The sequence below is a fragment of the Glycine soja genome, chromosome 4 (genome assembly GCF_004193775.1).
Source record: "Glycine soja cultivar W05 chromosome 4, ASM419377v2, whole genome shotgun sequence".
NCBI lineage: Eukaryota > Viridiplantae > Streptophyta > Magnoliopsida > Fabales > Fabaceae > Glycine > Glycine soja.
Genome location: NC_041005.1, coordinates 51557206 through 51578591, shown reverse-complemented (window position 1 = coordinate 51578591; position 21386 = coordinate 51557206). Strand labels below are relative to the sequence as shown.

The 21386-nt window shown below is 32.5% G+C and overlaps 3 protein-coding genes across 3 annotated transcripts; 1 reads left to right on the top strand and 2 right to left on the bottom strand.

Moving 5' to 3' along the window:
- Window positions 1-4611: 4611 nt before the first annotated feature.
- Window positions 4612-6791, top strand: LOC114410453. The gene is made up of 2 exons (XM_028374399.1): window positions 4612-5481; window positions 5927-6791. Exons 1-2 carry the CDS (start codon window positions 4815-4817, stop codon window positions 6538-6540), a joined length of 1281 nt encoding a protein of 426 aa, XP_028230200.1. The 5' UTR covers window positions 4612-4814; the 3' UTR covers window positions 6541-6791.
- Window positions 6792-11528: 4737 nt separating this feature from the next.
- Window positions 11529-12657, bottom strand: LOC114410452 (pentatricopeptide repeat-containing protein At4g08210-like). The gene has a single exon (XM_028374398.1). It carries the CDS (start codon window positions 12186-12188, stop codon window positions 11553-11555), a length of 636 nt encoding a protein of 211 aa, XP_028230199.1. The 5' UTR covers window positions 12189-12657; the 3' UTR covers window positions 11529-11552.
- A 1869-nt stretch (window positions 12658-14526) lies between these two features.
- LOC114410451 (ubiquitin-fold modifier 1) lies at window positions 14527-17188 on the bottom strand. The gene is made up of 4 exons (XM_028374396.1): window positions 17014-17188; window positions 16836-16933; window positions 15168-15200; window positions 14527-14823 (listed from the first exon to the last, which is right to left on the bottom strand). Exons 1-4 carry the CDS (start codon window positions 17079-17081, stop codon window positions 14756-14758), a joined length of 267 nt encoding a protein of 88 aa, XP_028230197.1. The 5' UTR covers window positions 17082-17188; the 3' UTR covers window positions 14527-14755.
- Between the last annotated feature and the right edge of the window lie 4198 nt (window positions 17189-21386).

Here is a 21386-nt window from a genome sequence, read left to right as displayed (position 1 = left end):
TCATTGATGAGGAAGCTGTGAGGTGATATGCCATCCAAGAATTAAATAACACAGTTGCGAGGATAAAACAAATTTGTTAATAAAAATACTTTTACAAAGAATAAAAACACTTGCTATCAGATGTCAGATGTTATCATGCCACTGTCCCTTAACCTATTTCTAATCCAGAAATTTTCCCCAGTGAACCATTTTCACAAACACTTTGGGGACACAGAACAAAACACACACTTAGATTTGGAAGATAGAAGTACTAAATTTTTGCACCATTATTTGTAACAAAATACATCATTGTGCTACTTGAGCAACATTAACAATAATCAAGACAATGCAACCTATTGTGGCAATATCACGAACAATAGGTTATAAATGTTAAATTCACTTCAAAAACGTTCTATTGGTAAGACAGATAACTACATTGTTTGAGTATTGATTGAGTTAAGATAATCTTCCTATTTAAGTTTTGTAATTTATTTATTTTTAGTTTGTATTTAAAGTGTTACACACACACACAAAGCATTCATTTTTCAATAATCCAAATACTTTCCACAACACAAGTTACCCTTATCCACCATCTATTGTGATAGTATTGGTGGTGCTACTTAACTTAATTAATTAATTATGAGCCAATCCTGTGTTTCACTCATTCATGAAGCACCCTTTTATTATTATCACTTTGTGCGTGGCTTATTAGTAGTTTCCTATGCTCACCACGTTTCTCACAATTCGTTCTAGTCACCAACTTGTCAACTTGTTGACTAAGACATTTGTCCAAGATTAGTGTGTCTGTCTTCCACACAGTCATCTTGAAGGGGCATATATTGGAGTAGAGTGGGTCAAAATGATCTTCCTATTTGAATATTCTAATTGAAATTTCTTGTTAGATTGTATTAATATATATGCTAACCTTCTACATATAATTGTCCATAACTGCATCTATATATATGTGTGTGAAAAATAAAATTGACACTCATTTGAGACATAATCCCCACCCAGTAAGAGAGAAATAACACTGATGGATATAATAAAAAAGAAAAGAAGAAATTATAATAACAATGAGGGTTAAAAATATATAAGAGAAAGAATAATTAAAATTTATTAATCCCACTACTGTGTTAAAAATTCTTATGAAATATATTAAGTTTATAAAATTTCATGCAATTAGAATATTTTTTCATCACTTTACTTTATTTTAACATATAATATATACGATATTTAAAATACGTAAATTTTTATTATAGATCACAAATATTTTTAAATTATCTAAAATTTGATTTACTTAATTGTCAAGATAATATAATATGAATTAGAGTGATAAAATATGATTTTTGTAAGAAATGATCAAATATGTTATTTTACTAAATTTAACATCTCGTAATTTAATTCCGTACCTTTATATATATAATAAACATAAATTATATAATAAGAATAATTCTCATTTTTAAAACGTCAGAACTATAAATTTATGTCATACAAATGATTAATAAAAATTTAAACATTAATTAGTGAATAAATACTTGAAAAAGTCAGAAATTTATGGTTAAATTAGTTTTTTATTTTCTAATTTATTTTGAAGTTAAATTTGTTCTTCTAATTTTTAGAATTGGTTTGATTTTTAGTTTTTTATTTTTTTTAATTTGATTCTTTAATTTTTAACCTCAGTACAATTTGATCACGCTATCAAAATTAATTTGAGTGGTTATGTCATTTAAATTTGATCATACTTTTAAATGTGTGATGGTTAATCCAATTTAGATGATAAAATAAAATATAATTAATTTTAAAAATTAGAGGAACAAATAGAATAAAAAAAATCTAAAAAATAAATTAAATTACTAATAAACTAATTTAAACTAAATTTATCTATCATTCAAATAAGATATAGTTTAAATTTATTGTTCTAACAAGCAAGTGTAGCCACTAGAATAACTCCTTATATTATAAAACATTCATTTTTCAATAATAGAAAAATCACACCTTCAACCAACTCTTTTATGCTGCATTCTCAAATTTGAACTTTGAACCCCTCACTCAGTGCCAGTGGCCACCAAATATCCTAACATAGTTTGCCATCTTTAGTTCTTCATTTGTCTGAGGATAGGACAACAACAATCAAATCGCTGCTTCCCACAGATTTATGATCTGTCTGTATTTCAAGGTTCTTTTATTGTCCTTCTCTGTTCATCACATCAAATTTCGTGCTCTCTTCTGTTACCTTGGAAAAATTCTGGCATGCAGTTGGAGTAAACAATTTCCTTACTCCACAAGAGATCTTAACCATTGAGATTTCTCCTTACTCTTTTTTCATTTCTATAACCAATGGATGGGACATGCCCCTAGAGGCTACAAGATCACACAATAATTCTTCCTTACCTTTGGAAAATATAGCCGTCACTTTCTCTGATGACCACAAGGGCCCAACATTACCACACAAACACAAAGTCCTTTTTTAATTAAACATTTTTTGTACTAGCTTGTCTTGGGCTTTTCCATTCAGATTTTAGTTTTTCCGTTTAAAAATTGTAAGTTCACTTTAACTAACATACTCACTTCACGTGGTAATTTATTTAAAATTTAAAATACACTTGGTGCCTTGCTGCTATCTCTGTAATAAGTGTTCTCACTCAAGGCTCAAGTGACACATGATAAAGTTCTAATCTTAATGTCTTACTAAAAGAGGTAAAAATTAAAATATGTATTTGACAGGCTACCTTCAGCTTTCAGAGCAAAGAGATTTTCATTTACCTGGCGTAGTGTAAATCGCAAGCTTAGTAAACAATAATTACTACACTACAAAACCTTTAGTTTCAGAAACTTTTTACACAGCAACGGCTATGTTTTGTGCCAATGCCTTTTGCAATACAAATTATACAATGCATAATGTTTATACAGATCCAATTGCCAGATGGAATGCTACACAAATTAGCGGTTGAAACAACTTTTTCAAAAATTTTGGGGGAAATTGTTACTGATTTTTATGATAATTAAAGTAACTGGCTTTATTCCATTGCATATGGGCTTGCATGATTTTGAGGCAGAAAAGGAATCAAATAAGCAGCTTTTCCCCATAAGAGGGCACCATTATGGGGTAATTAGTGGAATACCTTGCAAATGGTGCAATGCGTTTAGCCCGAAAAAGTCCACCTTCATGGGCTTAGAATAGCGACAAGCCTAATTAATTATCAACTCTCTCTCCCCATAAACTTGTGTTGGGTTGGGGTTCGGAAGGAACCAGATGCTACTCTTAATTGAATGCATTTTCTAGCTGTGATATGTAAATGTTTTTTGTCCTAGTAAGTACAATATTAATCGGTTAAGAGTATCTAGATCTGTTCAGATATGATCTGTGTCAGCGATTATGGGAGAAGGTTTGTTGTAGGAGTACGTATCTTAAACTAACATTTTTAAATATCTTTCCAAAATGATTATCGTTCTAAATTATTTTATACAGACTAATAATAATAATAGATAAAAGAGATTAATAATTTTATATTATCGTTAATTTATGTATAGATTTTTTATTTATTATTAATATTATAAGAGATATAAATAAAAAACTAATATTATATTAAAAAACAAAAACAAAAATTATTTTCGAACAATTTTTTTTTTACAATTATAATGAGATGGAAGGAGTATTAAAAATGTTCATTTAATTCATCTTCCAATAATGTTGAGAAATTAACGGCTTCAGAAAGCTCATAGGTACTGATGTGTTCAAGAATTCTGTATTAAAACTCCTATACACATAAATGATGGAAGCAATGTCTAGGTTATAAAATTGGCAATGATGGATCTCAGCGGAGGGCAAAGACAACCCAGCTTATACACCAACTTCAATGATGTATATATTGCATTAATATCTTAAATTTTAGCACCAACATGATCTACTTTTTTTTTTTTTTATCGAAACGTGATTTTCTGCTGGATAAAATAATGGAATGGAATACCTTTTTTTATTAGCCAAGGAAAATAAATATATATATTGCCAAGAGTACCAGGGGTACTCAACCAAACAACAGAAGAACGGAAGTGAAAAATGTAATTCTGCCAATGTCATTTAAGTTACTCTCTTTTTTGTGGTCAGTTTTCATCGTAACACCATCTCCCTTTCCTCCCAAAAGAAAGAAAAAGGAGCCACGGGGGACCATTTGATTCGTGGAATTTCCTGAACACAAATGTCAATTTCCTGGAATTTTCATCTGATACGTGGTTTGTGTTTCATATCTTTGCACGCATGACTCAAGCCAAATCATAACTAATTAGAAGGGACATTTGGAAGCTGAGAGTCAAAAGAAACAATAGAAAGAAAATTAACAAATTAGCAATTAAAAGAAATATCGTGTTACATACATTTGCTTCAAATAGTATCATACTAGTAGTAGATTAGATAGGTTAATTTAACTTAATTTTTAGTAGCAGCTATTTAAAAAGTTCGTAAAGATCAAACTATCATTAAACATGAAATTGAAGTACTTTAGTGGCCGTGGGAATTAGGCAATAAAAGATGGTCAGTTATGATATTCACAAAATGTTTTATCCAAAGACAGACACAGCATAAAAAGGCGGGGGGACCCGTTGGCCAATACCTCTTTACTTTTCCCACTATTTAGAAAATAAAAAGGACTCTTCCATCTAGAAAAACCAACGGTGAAAAACACTCATCATAAAGTCATATATCTCCCCCACAGCAAGAAGAACTATAGGTTCCTCAAAGCTTCAATCTTAAGAGCCCCGTTCACATGTCACATATACACTACATCTTGTTCTAAAAAGCCATCATTTGCTATCCTGAGGAAACTTCCATTCTTTCCACAATGAGCAAACCAAAAACTCAAAGAAAACCAACCATTACCAAACATGTCAGCCAAAACCAAAACCAAGAGGCACAGAAAACAGAGAAACAACCTTCATGGGTGGTGAGAGGCCTACTAGCTTGTAGAAATGTGCAAATCCAACAAAATCAGCAGCAGCAGAAGGAAGCAAAACCACCCCCAGAAGCAAAAGAAAACAGGAAAAAACAGGAACATAGAAAGCTGCAAGAGGAACGAGTCCCAGAAGAAAACAGCAAGAAATGCAAGAAGATGAAATGCTCAGGATCGCTTTGTAACAACACCAAGATCACTGCAAAGCCTGACACAGCAACCCCAGATGTTCACAAGAAAAGGTTGTTACTAAGTGGGTGCAACAACAAGAACGATGCTTCCAGCAGATCCATGAAAGCACCTCTTAATGAACTCAATGGAACCGTGTCAGCCTCTTCTTCTTCTTTGTCAGCATCTTCAACTTCTTCTGGCGGTGGTTCTTTCAGGGGAATGCCATTCAGGAGACTCTCCGGTTGTTATGAGTGTAGAATGGTGGTAGACCCAGTTCTTGGCTTCACTAGAGACCCTTCTCTAAGGAGTAGCATTTGTTCTTGCCCTGACTGTGGTGAGATCATGAAAGCTGAAAGCTTGGAACATCACCAGGCTGTCAAACATGCAGGTATCATATCATACTAAGCACTTTTAACCGAAGAAAATAAGTTTTTCTCTTAGATTTTAAAGTATTTTTTGGTGTGTCTGGTTTCAAGTTTTGAATATGATCTTAAGTCTTAAGAAGTTAAGAGCAATAGCTTACATTATTTGTTAGCGAGTTTTCAAACATGTTATTTTTTTCCCTCAAACTTCTTCAAAATTAATTTCCATGAGTTGATTTTAATTCGTTTTACTCTTATTTTTTGCTACAAATATTCGCGGTAAAGTTTATTCAAGCATATCTGGTACGATATGATATATCATGTGATATGTATGTGCTCATTTATATAAACACCATAATTGACATATTGATATGTGTGCCATCTATGGTTTTAATCATGACACCAATGTACCATAACTTACTATATGTTTCACTTTACTATTTATTTATTTTCCCCTGTTACCAATTTCAGTTTCAGAACTGGGTCCAGAAGACACCAGCAAGAACATAGTTGAGATAATATTCCACTCCAGCTGGCTGAAGAAGCAATCTCCAGTGTGCAAAATAGACCGCATCCTCAAGGTCCACAACACTCAGAAAACAATAACCAAATTCGAAGAGTACAGAGACTCCATAAAAGCCAAGGCCACAAAGCTCTCCAAGAAGCACCCTCGTTGCATAGCAGACGGCAACGAGCTTCTCAGGTTCCACTGCACCTCCTTCAATTGCTCCCTGGGCCTAAACGGTTCCTCCAACTTGTGCAACTCGATACCACAGTGTAACGTGTGCAGCATAATCAAGCACGGGTTCAAGGTCACCGGAGGAGCCGGTATCTTGACGACGGCGACGAGTGGAAAGGCTCACGACAAGGCGGCGTGTGTGGAGGAGAGTGAGGAGAAGAGGGCAATGCTGGTTTGTAGAGTGATAGCAGGCAGGGTGAAGAAGAATGCAGAAGGTGGCATGGAGGAGTATGATTCTGTTGCTGTTGCCGGTGCTGTTGGAGCTTATTCTAATTTGGATGAGTTGCTTGTGTTCAACCCTAAAGCTATATTGCCTTGCTTTGTTGTAATCTATAGAGGCTTTTGAAATGTGCTGTGAGTTGAATTAATTTCGTTTCCTTTGTTTTGTTAATTAGCTCTTTTAAAAGTTGTAGCATCTTCTTGTGTTAAGGATATGAGTATTTGATCGGTCTCAGATCATTTTTGTATTTGTTGGTGGGTATCACTAACTCTCCAATCCATGGCAGACTTAATCAACCACTGTATATTACTTCTACTACTACAGCAATTATTAACCACATAATAATCCTATTTATGTGACTGTAGATTTAGCTGTTACAAGAAGTGGCTTTACTTTATCCATTCAATGCATGTACGGACAGAACATATAATCTTACTTCCACCATGAAGTTTGCTTTAATTATCTGCTTAATAATTTGACTCCATCAAACTACTATTTTTCTGAGACAGTCAAACGGGAAATTTAAGTAGAAATGTATTCTATTGAGAAAATTACGACTTGTTTGTTAACTTTTTTCAAAAATGGTTTTTTAAAATTTCTTTCTTCGACATCTTTGAAAGAATATATCCCATGGGCACATTTTTGTTTTCCAAAATTTGTTTCCTCAGAATAATAATAGAACACTTGAAGAAACACTTCTTAGTTATTTCTGTTTTTTAGTTTTTTTTTTAAATTCAGATGAGAAATTGATTGTTGAGTAATGTAAAATTATTTTAGAAAATTTTTTAAAACAAAAAAATAATTGAGAAGGAACTCACACAAGTCCAAAGTTTTCCATTTTTTTGAAAACAATCTCATAGAAAGGGATTTGTGGAGGGGGAGGTCAACAATCTTCTACATCCTCAACGCTCAATTTCTCCAACGATAAAAAAAAGAAGCAAACGGTCTGAAATTTGAAAGAAGAAAAAAAGACTATCCTTGAAAGTTACGAATTATTCTTATCTTTCTATATTTTCGTAAACTTCACATAAAGGTAAGCGAGTAGAAAGCATTTTATAATTTAACCCATAATCGCAAAAAGGTTGCTTACATCTACGATTCTCACATCTCACTTAGTGGAAGCCCCCGGTAACCCTTTTAGTGCAGAAAACAATAGACAGGGTCAAAATCCAAGTCTGTGTGTACCAAGAAAAAACAAGTCAATGGGACAATGGCGAACAAACTCCAAAGACTAAGGACACTTCTAATATACATATATATAAAACTAAGGCCACTTCATATTCTAATCCCTTCTTATTGAAACCACATTGTTTCGGCTTATTTGTTTTATTAAAGTACTCGTTTTCTCTTTAAGTTGTGTGTTTTTTTATTTTTTATCAGAGATCTAGATTTGTGTGGTGTGGTGTGTTTCCATCGAATCCGGAACAAGTTGACTCATGTTTTGTACTCATTGTATTATGATTAAGGATCGCATTGGCCTTTGATGCCCAAAGTTACGCAAATCAGCATGGGCTTAACAACCACCGCCAATGTCAAGAGAATTGTGGATATTAAAACACAAATTACTAAGAACTCTTGTTTTCTTTGGCGCTGATCATAAGCCACGTTATGATGTAGCTACCTGGTCCATGTAAAAGATCGCAAATTACTAAGAGGTCTGCTTGAGCTTAGATTACTCACTGACCATTCAGCTCTTATTGATAGCAAACAAAATATGGCGCGAAAATAGTGGGCAGAAAAGCATTTTGGCGTGGGAGTTTCGCGGTAATTTTTGCAGTGTTTACTAGTAATTGGAAAGTGTGAAGGAATCAGAACTTGACATGCCATGCTTGTTTGTTTAGATCGAAACAAAAATAAAAGCTATAGTAGGAAGTCAGAATAAAGTGCGAGTGGGGAGACAAAAGTGGGTGCAATGATTGAGAAAGAAATAAACATGGCACGAGAATAAATTCCATGGAAGGCTTCAAAAATTAAATTCCATGTAATTAAGACACTGCCACTGCCACTGCCACTGTCACTAGCATGCACGGTGGAGACGTTGCACCGCAATGAGTCGGCCTTGTGCAGGAAGCAATCGGTGACTGTGAGTGATGATGAGATGAGGAGGTGGGGTTCACCATTTAATCTTCTCTTCTCTTAAGTGGGACCCACCCATGTCCCTAGTGTTTGCATAGTGCTCATGATGGGTCAGGTTCATATGGTTTGGACTGTAATGTTGCACTTGCTAAGTGGCTTCCCAAGTTCTCCTAATTTAGGTGCCCCCACTTGTTCAAGCTTTGCAACTAATACGAAGCAGATAATGTGGCTTGGAAAGACCAAATTTGTGCATTATATAGTTCCAATCACGGCCAAGCCTAATACATAACATTGAAACATTGAAACATAGTAATGTAAAAGATAATAGAAAGAAAATTTGTGGCTTTAAAAAATTGTTGCAAAACAAACAATGAGCGACGTGTTTTTGTCGTTGTTTCCCTCGGACCAGGTCCTCAGAATTCCCTCTGATCAAATAATCCAAAAAGTGGTAGACATAGCTTGAGAGGTTCTTGTCAAGCCCCAACAGGTTATCGTTGCTGCTTAGTGGTGTCTCAATCTGTACTCAAACTGGGGCAAATGGGACGGAACGAGAGAAGACAAAATAGAAAGAAAGTGATGATGTTAGTCCGCGGTGGAATTCCCAAAATACAGAACGATTCATGCAAGATAAGTCAACTCCAAGCCAAATGTATCATCAACTTACTGTTCTGTCCAGTTTCAACAGCCTTCATTTCTTTTTATCCACTTATTACTTAATAAGATACAGTAATACATAGATTATCAAATGTCTTTAGTATTCCCATTTATGTTAAAATTATTTTTAACCTCCTAAATAGGCAGATAAACAGAGACAATTTTATTTAAAAAGAAAAAAAGAGTCAACCTAAACCAGTAATCAAGCCTAGCCTTTAGTTCATTGTCATTTCCGTCTGTATTATTATCATAATCTTAAATCTCTCTTAGAATTATGTATTTAGAGAATTCACTGTAAAAACAAAAAGAACTATAACGCTTAAATGATAAAAATAAAACGACAAACGCTAGCTACATTTACTTCTTACCCCATTGCCCAGAGGCTCTTCGCTATGCGAAGGTATGGGGGAGGGATATTGTACGCAGCCTTACCCTTGCATATGCAAAGAGGCTGTTTCCGGATTCGAACCCATGACCAACAAGTCACCAAGGCACAACTTTACCGCTGCACCAGGGCTCGCCCTCAAACGCTAGCTACATACTCTTCATTAATTCATTCACTAAGATTCAATGCTCTACATAAAGGGTGGGTGTTTAAAAGAATGTGTTGCCAGTATTTCTTAAATAATATAGACCGATCTTCCCATATGCTAAAAATGTCAAGCTGCTTAACCATGCTAAAAGATGGGCAGAGACCTTATGACTTAAAACAGCAATGAATGCAGCATAAAAAAAATCAGAAAAGGTTAGTTTGTTTAATTACAATACTAGTGTACAGAAAGATCAAGTAAACTTAAAAAATACCAATAAAAGGTACTAATATAACTATTAGAACTATAACAAATTTTAAGTGGCAGGGGTGACCCTGACACATCTGATTTTAACAAAGTTTGAGTTTCTTAAATGAGTGCTTATTATCAAATGTAAGTAGTTAATTGAATTAATATATTGCAGGGTTATCAAACTCTCGAGTTAACTTACTAATTCTTACGAGTTTATGAGTTCACTTGTCTTCTGCGAGTTAACTCTTGAATAAACTCTTTTTTTAGTAAACTCTGAGTAAACTCTATAAACTCTAAGTAAACTCGGGAGATGTGCTTTAGCAAAAGAAGCTTGGGACTATCTAAAGTGTGGGCACCAGATCCACTTAGTGAGGCCGGGAAAGACTTTTCGTCCGATATAGTAGTGTTTCAGACTTAAGCTGTGGGATAGACTCCTTCAAATGGAAAGATAGGTTATATATAAAGAATTAGCCGTACAAGCTGTGGCACCCATCCCGAATGGGAGTGGAGTAGTTAGGAAGAGTTTACCACCGAGTCAACGAGTTAGCAAGTTAAAAAAATTAGACCAAAATATAAGTTATTTTTTATTGTTTTCCGTGTGTTTAACATTCAACATATCTTCATTGAGTGTGTTATTCTCAAATACAAAATTCACACCCTTGTTCTCTAATAACATTAAATCTTGAATGAGAATGATCTACCACTACTATAACCTCTACAAGTTATTGTCTACTAGTGATGTATTAATGCTAGACTTGGTTATTTAAATATTCTAAACTTTATGATTTACTGCTTTGCTTTATTATATTGTTGAAATGTTTAATTAGTATGTTATTTATATATATTTTATTATTATTTTTATATGAAGTAGACTCTTACGAGTTTACGAGTTGAGTCTACAAATTGAGTCTATGGAACTCTCAGGAGTCTGCGTAAACTCTAGGGTTTTATAACCTTGGTATGTTGTATATGATTAATTATTATGTAGTTAATATGAAACTGAAAATGATTAATGAAAACCAAATATAATTAAAATTATAAGTGAACAAAGCTATTGAAAGTACTATTGTATTTACCTTTTTTAGTTTGTACCCTTTTCTTGGGGGAGGCAAACATTGAACGCGTGAAACCTCATGGCAATAGCAAGTATAATAAGCATATCGGATTGAATTGCTGCTTATACTTAATCTTGTATTCTTTGGTGTAGTACTGTAGTATCTTCCATCTAAATGCCCTTTAAAATTTGAGACTTCTGCGCTTTTACCTTCTAATTGAACTGACAGTCACCAAAACATAAAGACTGTTTCACAGTACAAATTTCAGTCACATAACATTCCTTATAAGTTTGAAATCAGTGACTTGTCTGGAAATATCTTATTTAGGAGGAATGCTTCCAACAACATAATCCAACTCATAGCCACCGGTGATGACCAATCCATGCACTTGAAATACCAACCTCAAGTTACCAAAATAGATGCAGACCTTTAATGCAATACAAAAGGTATACAAATCATACTGAGTGCCTTCCACCAATCTCCATTGGCAACATACCCAGAAAGCATAGAATTCCATACTGCCAAGTTTTCAGCAAGAGGAGAGTTCTTATCAAATATATTTATTCATTGCTTAATCTAATAGTTTACAATTGGAATACATGTCAATCAATGCTGATATACAATAGCAGCTACACTCAAACCCTGACTTTATAATACAACAATGAATCTGTCTCCCCATGGTTAACTCTCCAAGAAGACTGCATGTTTTGAGGGCACATGGGAATGTGAATGCATCATGTTTAAGGCCCTTCCCATGCATCATAGAAAAAAATTGCAATGCATGGGGGCTAGCATTATCTGCAAGACCAGCAATGATGCTATTCCAAGAAACAAGGTCTGGTTCTGGCATTTGATCGAACAGATTCAACGCATCCCTCATCAGACCCTGTTTAGCATGGTCCAAGAATGAGGGTGTTCCATGAAGTGGAATTTTTACACAGAAAACTCGTTTGGCATCCCTCAAGCTCCCACATTTGACGTACATGTCCAAAAGGGCATTCATCAGAACTGTGTCAAACTCTAACCTAGCTTGAGATACATGTTGGTGAGCCAACTTGCCCAATTCAACATCACCCATGAGACCACATGCCTTGAGAACCGCAGAGTACAAAAACTGATTAGGTTGCACAGTTTTGGATTCCAGCATGTGGTTGTAGAGGGTAAGAGCCTCGTGGGGTCTCCCAGAATTGGTGATTGCAGAGACCATTGTTGTCTAGAAAATTATGTTCCTCTGAGGCATATCGTCGAAAAGGGTTCGTGCATCATTGAAATGGGAACATTTGGCGTAGACAGAGATGATGTTGTTTAGGAGAAAAACGTGATTGAAAAGGCAAAGTTTTATTATAAGAGAATGGAGTGATTTGGCATGTTTGATAGCTTGAAAGCGTCCACAAGAGCGTAAAGCTAACTGGATTTGGTTTAAATCCATTGCCAACCCATTACGCATTGAATTACCATACTGTAAGCATTGCTGAGGATAAGAGGACGATCGTTGAAAGAGATCCTTGAGTATTTTGACACTATTTTTTAAAAACAGCTAGAAAATTTGCGAAGAATGGTCGAATAATACTCACACGTTGAGAGTTTTGTGAAAGATATATGAACATATATTTATATCAAAGGAAAAAAAACACTTCCCGGATATTTACTGAAATGAACTCAATTTAATGCAACGGCCATAGCAAAAAACATTTTTTTTCTTGACTGTACTATAGCAAAAAACATAAGCCTTGTAATATACTAGTAGAGACCAGTAGTAATTCTTTTCAACTCTTTTAAGAACAAATTTATTTAACTCTATTTTAACGCTAAACTAAAGCAACAAGTAAGATTGCTTTAACTCTTAACTTTATGATAGTAGCTTGTATTTTTTAATGAAGTGATACATAATTTGAATTTTAGTTAATTTTATGTATAAAATAAATCGTATTTGAAAAGAATATTTATTTTGTGTGTGCTGATGATCATATTGACATTTTTTTTATCCTTGATCTATGACAGACTTGTTTTTTAATTTTTTTTAAATTTGTATTAGTATAATAAAAAAATATTGGACCAAAATTACACCTCTACTCACAAATGTTAGATGAACATGGAACAGAAAAATAAAACACAAAGATACTAAAATTTTGGATTGTGCAACATCTTAAAATAAAAATTTCATAGAAAAGTTAATTCTATCCTCTAGGTATTGATTATTAAAAGAATTAATAATACGTGCACAGATAAAATAAACATTTTTTTTACGGTCATTGAATCTCAAATCAGTTTTTATAATAATTATCTTACATTTAGGATATTTTTTATTTGTTGACAATGAAATTCATAACAATGCATGACAGCTAAACTCTTAAATCTTAGCCTACATGAATGATTCTACGTCTCACTGCGCAATCAACTGCATGAATCATACAATACTATTCAATTCGATTAAAAACCAAAATTTGACGGATGTGTTATTTATCATGAGATCCCTCTTGATAATTTTTTCTAGTTAATGTTTTTTTTTTGTTTCCTCTTATTTATAGAACTAAAAATCATACAATATATTCTTCTCCCCGGTAACTCTTAAGACCTTCTTTGTATGGTATTCAAACCACCTAAACTAACTCTCTCATTTTTTCGTCATCCAATATTACACTAATTTCTTTTCTTATACAATCATTTTGAATTTCAATCAAAGGGCAGGAAAATATATGTAGCCATCACATTTAAAAATCCGGAAGAGGGAAAAAGGCTTAAGGATCTCTCACTATGATACCGGGTAAAAATACTCTAAGCTTACTCAATGCTCTCTTCTACATGGGGAAGAGACGTCTCCGTTTAAAGAGCAACAGAAGTGAAAACCAAAATACAACTCCTTACTTGTCTGAGTTAGGCTATATGATATATCCTTCCCTGGAATGCTAAGTGCACTCTTCCCATTCGCACCTTAGCACTCTTCCCAAAAAATCTTCATGCAGTAAGCCAGTAACACCCTACCCACGTATTGCGACGGTAACAATTCAACTCGGGCAGACCCATTGGAAGTCGAAAAACTAGAGACATGGAAATAATTCAAATCTAACGGCAGCAAATGTAAGAGAGAACAAATGAGGCATGGCATTCATTTATCAAGAATGTTAGATTGTGACAATTCGACTGGAGTGAGATTGCCGTAGACAGCTACATTCTGGTAAAGGGTACATGTAGGCAGAAGTTTTCAGTCAATTTTTCTATCTCAGGGAACCATGATTCCTTTGCAGTCACACTCACTAGCAACCATAGCTTCCATCATCCCATAGCCGGCAAAGGGAATTCATAGACCCTGGATTGCAACGCTTGACTTTTCAACAGTAGTTATAACGACAACTGAGTAGTGGATCATCATTGTGTTTGTGTTTAAAAAGTCATGTAACTAATAACCATATTCCACTTTTGCATGGCCTAAATAAGATAAACTCTTCAACTAGAATAGCAGTAGGGGAAGGGGTGGCGCTTCTTGGAAGTTGTCAACGCCATGAGCTACCTCTACCAAACATTCAAGGCTGACAGGACTATAGCAGTTCACATAATTTTTCCCAAAACATTTATATCATTATTGAAAAAAGAAAAAAACTTTATCGCTTGAAGACACCTTTGATCTCAATATCAATATATGAAATCAGTAACAATGGTATTTATTGATTACTACATATGAAGCTACAGTTCATGTATCTAGCGAGAAGGGTCAATATCCAGTCAGACATCTGTAACATCTAAAAGGCGCCAACTCCAGTCAGACATCTGTAACATCTAAAAGGCACCAACCCTATCACGCGGAATCAGGCGCAATTCTGAACCATGTTTAAGGAAGACATTGCCTGAAGAAATAAAATATACAGCTTGTCAAATGAAAGATAACAACTACCATCAACCTATGTATAATACAATTTTATTTAATGTCATGTTATATAGGAACCCATGATTGCAACTACAAAGAATGTGAACCAAGCAATCTCAACATAACCATTTCAAGTATATTATTAAATTTAACCAGAAAAACACCATCCCAAATGTTTGGGTGACATTGTTTTTATATTAGCCTTGTGTAGTAACTTTTTAAGGACAAAATTGTGGCAGTAAACCATTATTTGAAGAGGAAAATATGATGATTCTTCTAACAAAGCAGAAAGTTAAAGAAACAGATGATAAAGCACTGCCATACCTGCGCTCTGCTGGGGATTTATGCCAACACCATCTGCATGCATACAAAGGAATAAATATGAATGTAGCAGATCTAAGATGAATATTACTAAAACAAGATAGGCTTTCATAATGAAAGGTTGACAGCCAATAATATACATAAACAACAATACTCTTAAATTTTGTAATTCTTCATTCACTGGATTAATCTAAGTTAATAGTATTGGTTGGTTACCTTTCCCATATTTCTTTTCCTTCTTAATGAACAGTACTACACTTTTAGTAGTGCAACAGTAAATGCCAAAGGTCACAACATATGATGGGCTCACCAAGTCAGTACTAGTAACTAATTTGTCAATCAGCCCCAATTAAATCTCAATCCATTGGAACTTTTTGTATTTTGGAAGAGAGAAGATCTCATTTGCACTGTAATTTAAGATCTAAGAGGACATAACAGCAACAGCTGAGTTGATTGAGGATACAGAGATAATATATCTTGTCACGATGTTGCCACTATGAATCCTGTTAACTTTGAGTATGTTTACCAGCAACTTAACTAAAGAATATAATAAAACCTAAAGATTATATAGATTACAAATTTCAAAGGGTCTATATCTACAACTTACAAAAAGCCCTAAATAACTGTAATACATGCCTAAAGAAAAGAAAAAGAAAAAACTCAAATTTGTGCTAAACACATAAGCCAGACACTACTTAGCTTGTAAAGGAGACAACCCTTAAGTGAAGAATACAAGGAATGAAATGAGGCCAATATTTTGGAGCTGAGATGTACGAAGTTTCCAATAATTTAATAATGATAACATTTTCAGCCGCCTTTAAAAATCAGCCTCTTTCCCTCAATGCCTCCCTTACCATATTATGAGTAAATACATAGTTTTCTTCAAAAGTGGCAACCTTTGTTGATTTAGTACCTAAGAATTTGCATGTATACAATAATTTATTTCTCAAATTTGTCAACTTGAAGACAAAAGAGTCTTCTTTTGTGAAGTTGACCAAATTTGAGTGCTAAAATTTGTCATAAAATAGACAGATTCCAGAATTACATTGTTATCTACATGTAAACTTTCAATTACCAAATCAACACATTTTGCCACTTTTAAGGATGAAATTGTATATGTAGTTAGAATGTATACAATTTAACTCCAAATCTATAAATTTCATAATGAATCAGTTCTTCCTTCATGCAATTGACCAAATTTGAGGACTAAATTTGTGATGGCATTGCTAGATTCGGGAATTAAGTTATATACACAAAAGTTTTGAAGGAATAAATCAACGTAGGTTGCCAGGCTTAAGGACGAAATTGTATATTGACTCTTGTAAAATTGCGGTCTCATTTTAACTTTGTTTCATATTTGTGAATACAAATCAGCTGAAAAGTGAAAATAAAGTACATAGAATGTGACACTTATGTAATCAACGATAAAAGAAAGTATTTTCTTAATCCAAAAACAGTACGGTGTGGCCAAGCCTTTGTAATCCCCCAAAGGCTAAAAGCTACCTAAGGAAGGAAAAACTCGTGAAAGGCACCCACCATGTATTCAATTTTCGCCACCACACAACCACAACACGTTCCAAATTACGAGAAACTTTAAATATCCTAAAAATCGCAACATCATAAAAAAAGATAAAGAAAATATTGATCTAATAACTCAGGATAATTAGTTACCATTGGTGATGATAGCGCTGGTCTGGGGCGGGACTTTGAATTCTTCGGCGGCGAATTTGAGAACGGCAGTAAAAGGCGCAGCCTCTGGAACGCTAAACCTGAAAGAAATTCAGAAAATCGAGATTAGGGAAGAAAAAAAGAGAGATTTGGGAAAAATTGTTGAGATTAAGATATATACACTTTGAAGGGTAATTTTGGATCGGAGGTGAGTGTGACTTTGAACGAAACCTTTCCACCACCCGCCATTTTCTTCCAATGATCTGCCAAATTCCCCTTCCAACGAAACACTTTGATGGTGATGATATTCTTCAGCGTAGTTCTGACGCAACTGTCGTTTGGTTCAAAACGACATACTAAGGCTCAACGGTGGGGTGAGCCATATTCTAAAAAATAAATAAATAACTTTTTTTAATTACATTTTCAATTACTTAAATTACTATGAATATTTTTTTTAAAATTTAATATTTTAAATAATTAAATTATATAGAAATTTAATACCAAATAGTTTATACACGAACATCGATATTTTCAATAAAGATACCAAGCAAATATGGTTCCTTTTATTTTTCTTTACAATCAAATTGAGTATGTTCTTTTCTTTTATTTTTTAAAAATATAAAAAAATTTAATAATTAATGGCCAATATTTTTTAGATTATGATTAATTTTTTAATAATTAATGATCAATATTATTTCAATATTTACTTATTCAAAATATAAATATAATATTTCTGATATTCATAGAACATGTAAATATTAGAAATTACATATTAAGAATGTCAATACTCTCTTCAAAATCATCTTCTATGATATGTAAATTTGATAAATAATTTTTAATAAAACCTTTCAAATCCTTTTTCAACTTTACAATTATTATTTACTTTTCTATAGGTGTTTTTGATTAATATATGTATTTAAAAAATGTTTAAAAACTAATAACCATAATGCATAGTTATTTATAAATAAATATTAAAAATATTTAACGAAATAACTTAGCCTATATATTACCTTATTAATAATAAAATATGAATATGACAATCTATTGCTAATGTAAAATAACATTATTAAATAATCACAAATCCTGTTAATATGATTTTTTAACATAATTTTATAAAAACCAATAAATCTATTATACATAATAATTTATATTATTATAAATAGATGATAATATAAAATTATTTACACAGGCAATGCATAATTTTTTTTCCATAAATTATTTTACAAAATTTTAGAAAATTATTCAAATAGGTAAAAAGATATTTTTAGTAGTAATTCATAATATCTTCTTTTAAGAGATAATTTGTAATATCTATTTATCATTATGTATATTATTGACAACAAAAAGTGATTATTGAGTAAAAAGTTAAGAAAAATAATAATACGTTTTAATAGAATAATTCTTATTTTTTGAAAAAACTTGATTTGATATAAAACATAATAAATGAGTCATAAAATTGATTAAAATATTACTCTTGGAAACAATGATACATATAGTAAAAAAAATGATACAAAATTGTCAAAGTGTTATTTACTAACTTAGCCTCAAGCCAATTTAGCAAAGTTACAATCTGGTTTGTTCTGATCATTTACTACGCGCACCTGCCACATGATAGGAGGGAAAATGCATGTCCACTGATATTGATAGAAAAAACTCATTTTAATAAAGGTCAGATTCGGATTTGAATCTTTCTCAATTAAGAATGTGGATTCGAGTTAGTTTATTAGTATACTAAAACACTAGGGTTATGGTGACATTTTCTGAGTGTTGTTCTTGTTGTAAGGGTTGGATATCCATTATTTCCTTTATCTTCTTTCATAACAATATTTTCTTTTGTTGATAAAAGAAACATTATTAGAGTTTATTCAACTTTTTATTTATGTCTAAAGTGGATTATACGATAAGAAAAATTCTAAATTAATAAAATAATTTATTAAAATTATCATAAATTTTATTTGAATTTTTTCTCTCTAATTTTTCTGGATGTAAATTTACTTATTAAATTGTTATAACTAATTATATTTATCATTTTTAAGTGATCATAAAGTTAATTTATTTAACCTTTCTTTTAAATGTTATTGATCTTAGTTAAGACTTTATTAGTTTAATTTTGAAATATTTTTTTCCTATAGTAATAGTTGCTAGAATTGTTAATATAATAATTTACTATTTTTAATTTTAAATAACATGGTACAGGCTTTTTACCAAGTGAAAGAAAAACAAATACAAATATATGATGGTAATGCAATAAAATAAAAAGGAATGGAGAATGATGTTGACTGATTGAGAAAACGCATACATAGAACTATAGAAGCTTTTTTAACAGGAAAAGAGAAAGTCATAATCAAATTAAAGACTTTTATTATAAAAAATAGTTAGTTATTTTTATCAGACTAATATTATTGTCAATCTTAGCCTCACTTGCATGTAAATTTTGGACACATAATTATTAGTGACAAATTTCACTTTGAGACTCTCGTGACACAAAGGTTCTTACTATGAATTAGGATGGGTAAATTTATGCTTTGTTATCCTATTGTTTTTTGGACATGTTGAAAACTCCCTTCTCCATTTCTAAATCCTATGACAACAGTATAAATGACAAGTTCTTCTAGTTGTTGGAGATTTATCACACCTTAAGTGAAAACTTTTGAGCTATTTGAGAAGGAATCATGATTCACACTTGAGAAGGAAATGTGAATGATTAAAATATTTTAGAGAAAAATGTCCCTATTTATTTTTTTTTTGGTAAAATAGAAACATATCACTAATTGTTCTTCCATTTCAAGATCACTCCTTTCAACCCTTAAGTGATTAGCTCAACACTTTATAGAGAGTCAAATATTAAATACTTAACTCAAATACCCTTACCAAAGAAGCACAAAACTTATTAAATAAAACAACATAATTAATATACACATCTCTTGTGTGTATTTTCTCTAAGCAACAAAAAGTCCATATATTTTGGTTTTAAATATAAGCAAAATTTAACTATACTATACTTAACGAAATTATCTTTAAAATATCATTTATTTACTTGAGATTCTATTTTTAATCATTCATTTTTATTTTTGATATCAAGTTTCAATTAAGAATAATTTGAAAAGAAACTTATTTTTTAAGCAGAATTAACAAAATTAAATAATGTTAACTAATTTTTTTTTTATTTAGTGTGAAGTTTTTTTTTTAATCAAGACGGAGGTGAGTATATAAGAGTGTCCTTTGGTTTCAGCAAAAAAATAAGAGTGAATTACTCAACTTCCACAATCAGCATGAGGTTTAATACATTGTGAAGACTCCTGGTTAAATAAACTCGAAAAGAACTCCACAATATCTTGCAACAAATCTTGTTTACACAACAATCTGTACCCAAAAGTGAGGTCCTATGCCATACCAATGGGAGTTGGAACTCTTTTTTACACGTACACGCACTTCGATCTTCCCTTTGGATCTGACAACAATAGTGAATGTTGCTTGGCTAAAGGACCCATATCATCATATGGCTCCGAGCATCGATGCCCATGTCTTAATGCACAAATTGCCCTTAATTTGATGGTTAACATTGAGAATTGATTAAGCCACGTCTAGCATTATTCAGATCTCAATGCTTAGCATCAAATCACTTATTGTTCTTAATTATCTTTACTTGTTTAACAATTCGAAAATTTCACACTAATTAATGTTATCATTTAGCACCTAGTGCCACCTGCCACGGCTTTTTTTCCGCGTCCAATCAAGAGAAAATAAAAAATGTGATTGATGATAACAAAAGATTTTTAAAAGGGTGGAAAAGTTGATGTGTGTATATCAAGCACCGAAGTCAAAGAGGGGGTGTGTTCCTCGCTTTTGAACCTTTTGGTTTCTTTATTGGTCCCTAATAGTCTAATCGGTGTAATCCGAGTCAGAAATCAAAGAAAGAGGGCAGTGACCTTCTCAATCTCATGCCATGCCTCCTCATGCAAGGTGGGGGGTAAGAACCTAATAATATTTGCTCCGTTTAAGTTTAAAGTAACAACGATTAGGCTATTATCATCCATGCCATCACCATCAAATTCAAGTTTCATCACTCTCCGGAAATTAATGACCATCCAATCTTTGATCATTACTTCATTTTATAAAATTTTAAACAAAGTGAGTGTTTTAACTTTAATCTTACTAGCTAGTGTATCAAAGAAAGTGTGATTCATATGATATGGTTTTCATGATCAATGGCAAACTGGCAACCATTTGCTTAATGCGTTATAAATTCAATCATTGCTCATATAGGTGGGAACTTACACTGTGCCCACATTATGAGCTACTAAAACATTTTATGAGTAGTTTATTATGGACTCACTTTAATTTTTCAGTTTATTATTGGACTGTTATATATAGTTTGGAGTAGACAAAATATGCAACCGACAAAGTTCATTGAGCCAGTGCAGGCCTCCAACTTGCCATGATCTCTTTAGTTTTTTTATTTTATTTTATATAATACTACTAATTATTACAAGAGGAGTGTCCGTGACTTACCCTTTAATATATTTTGTATTATTGATTAAATTTTGTTAAAAA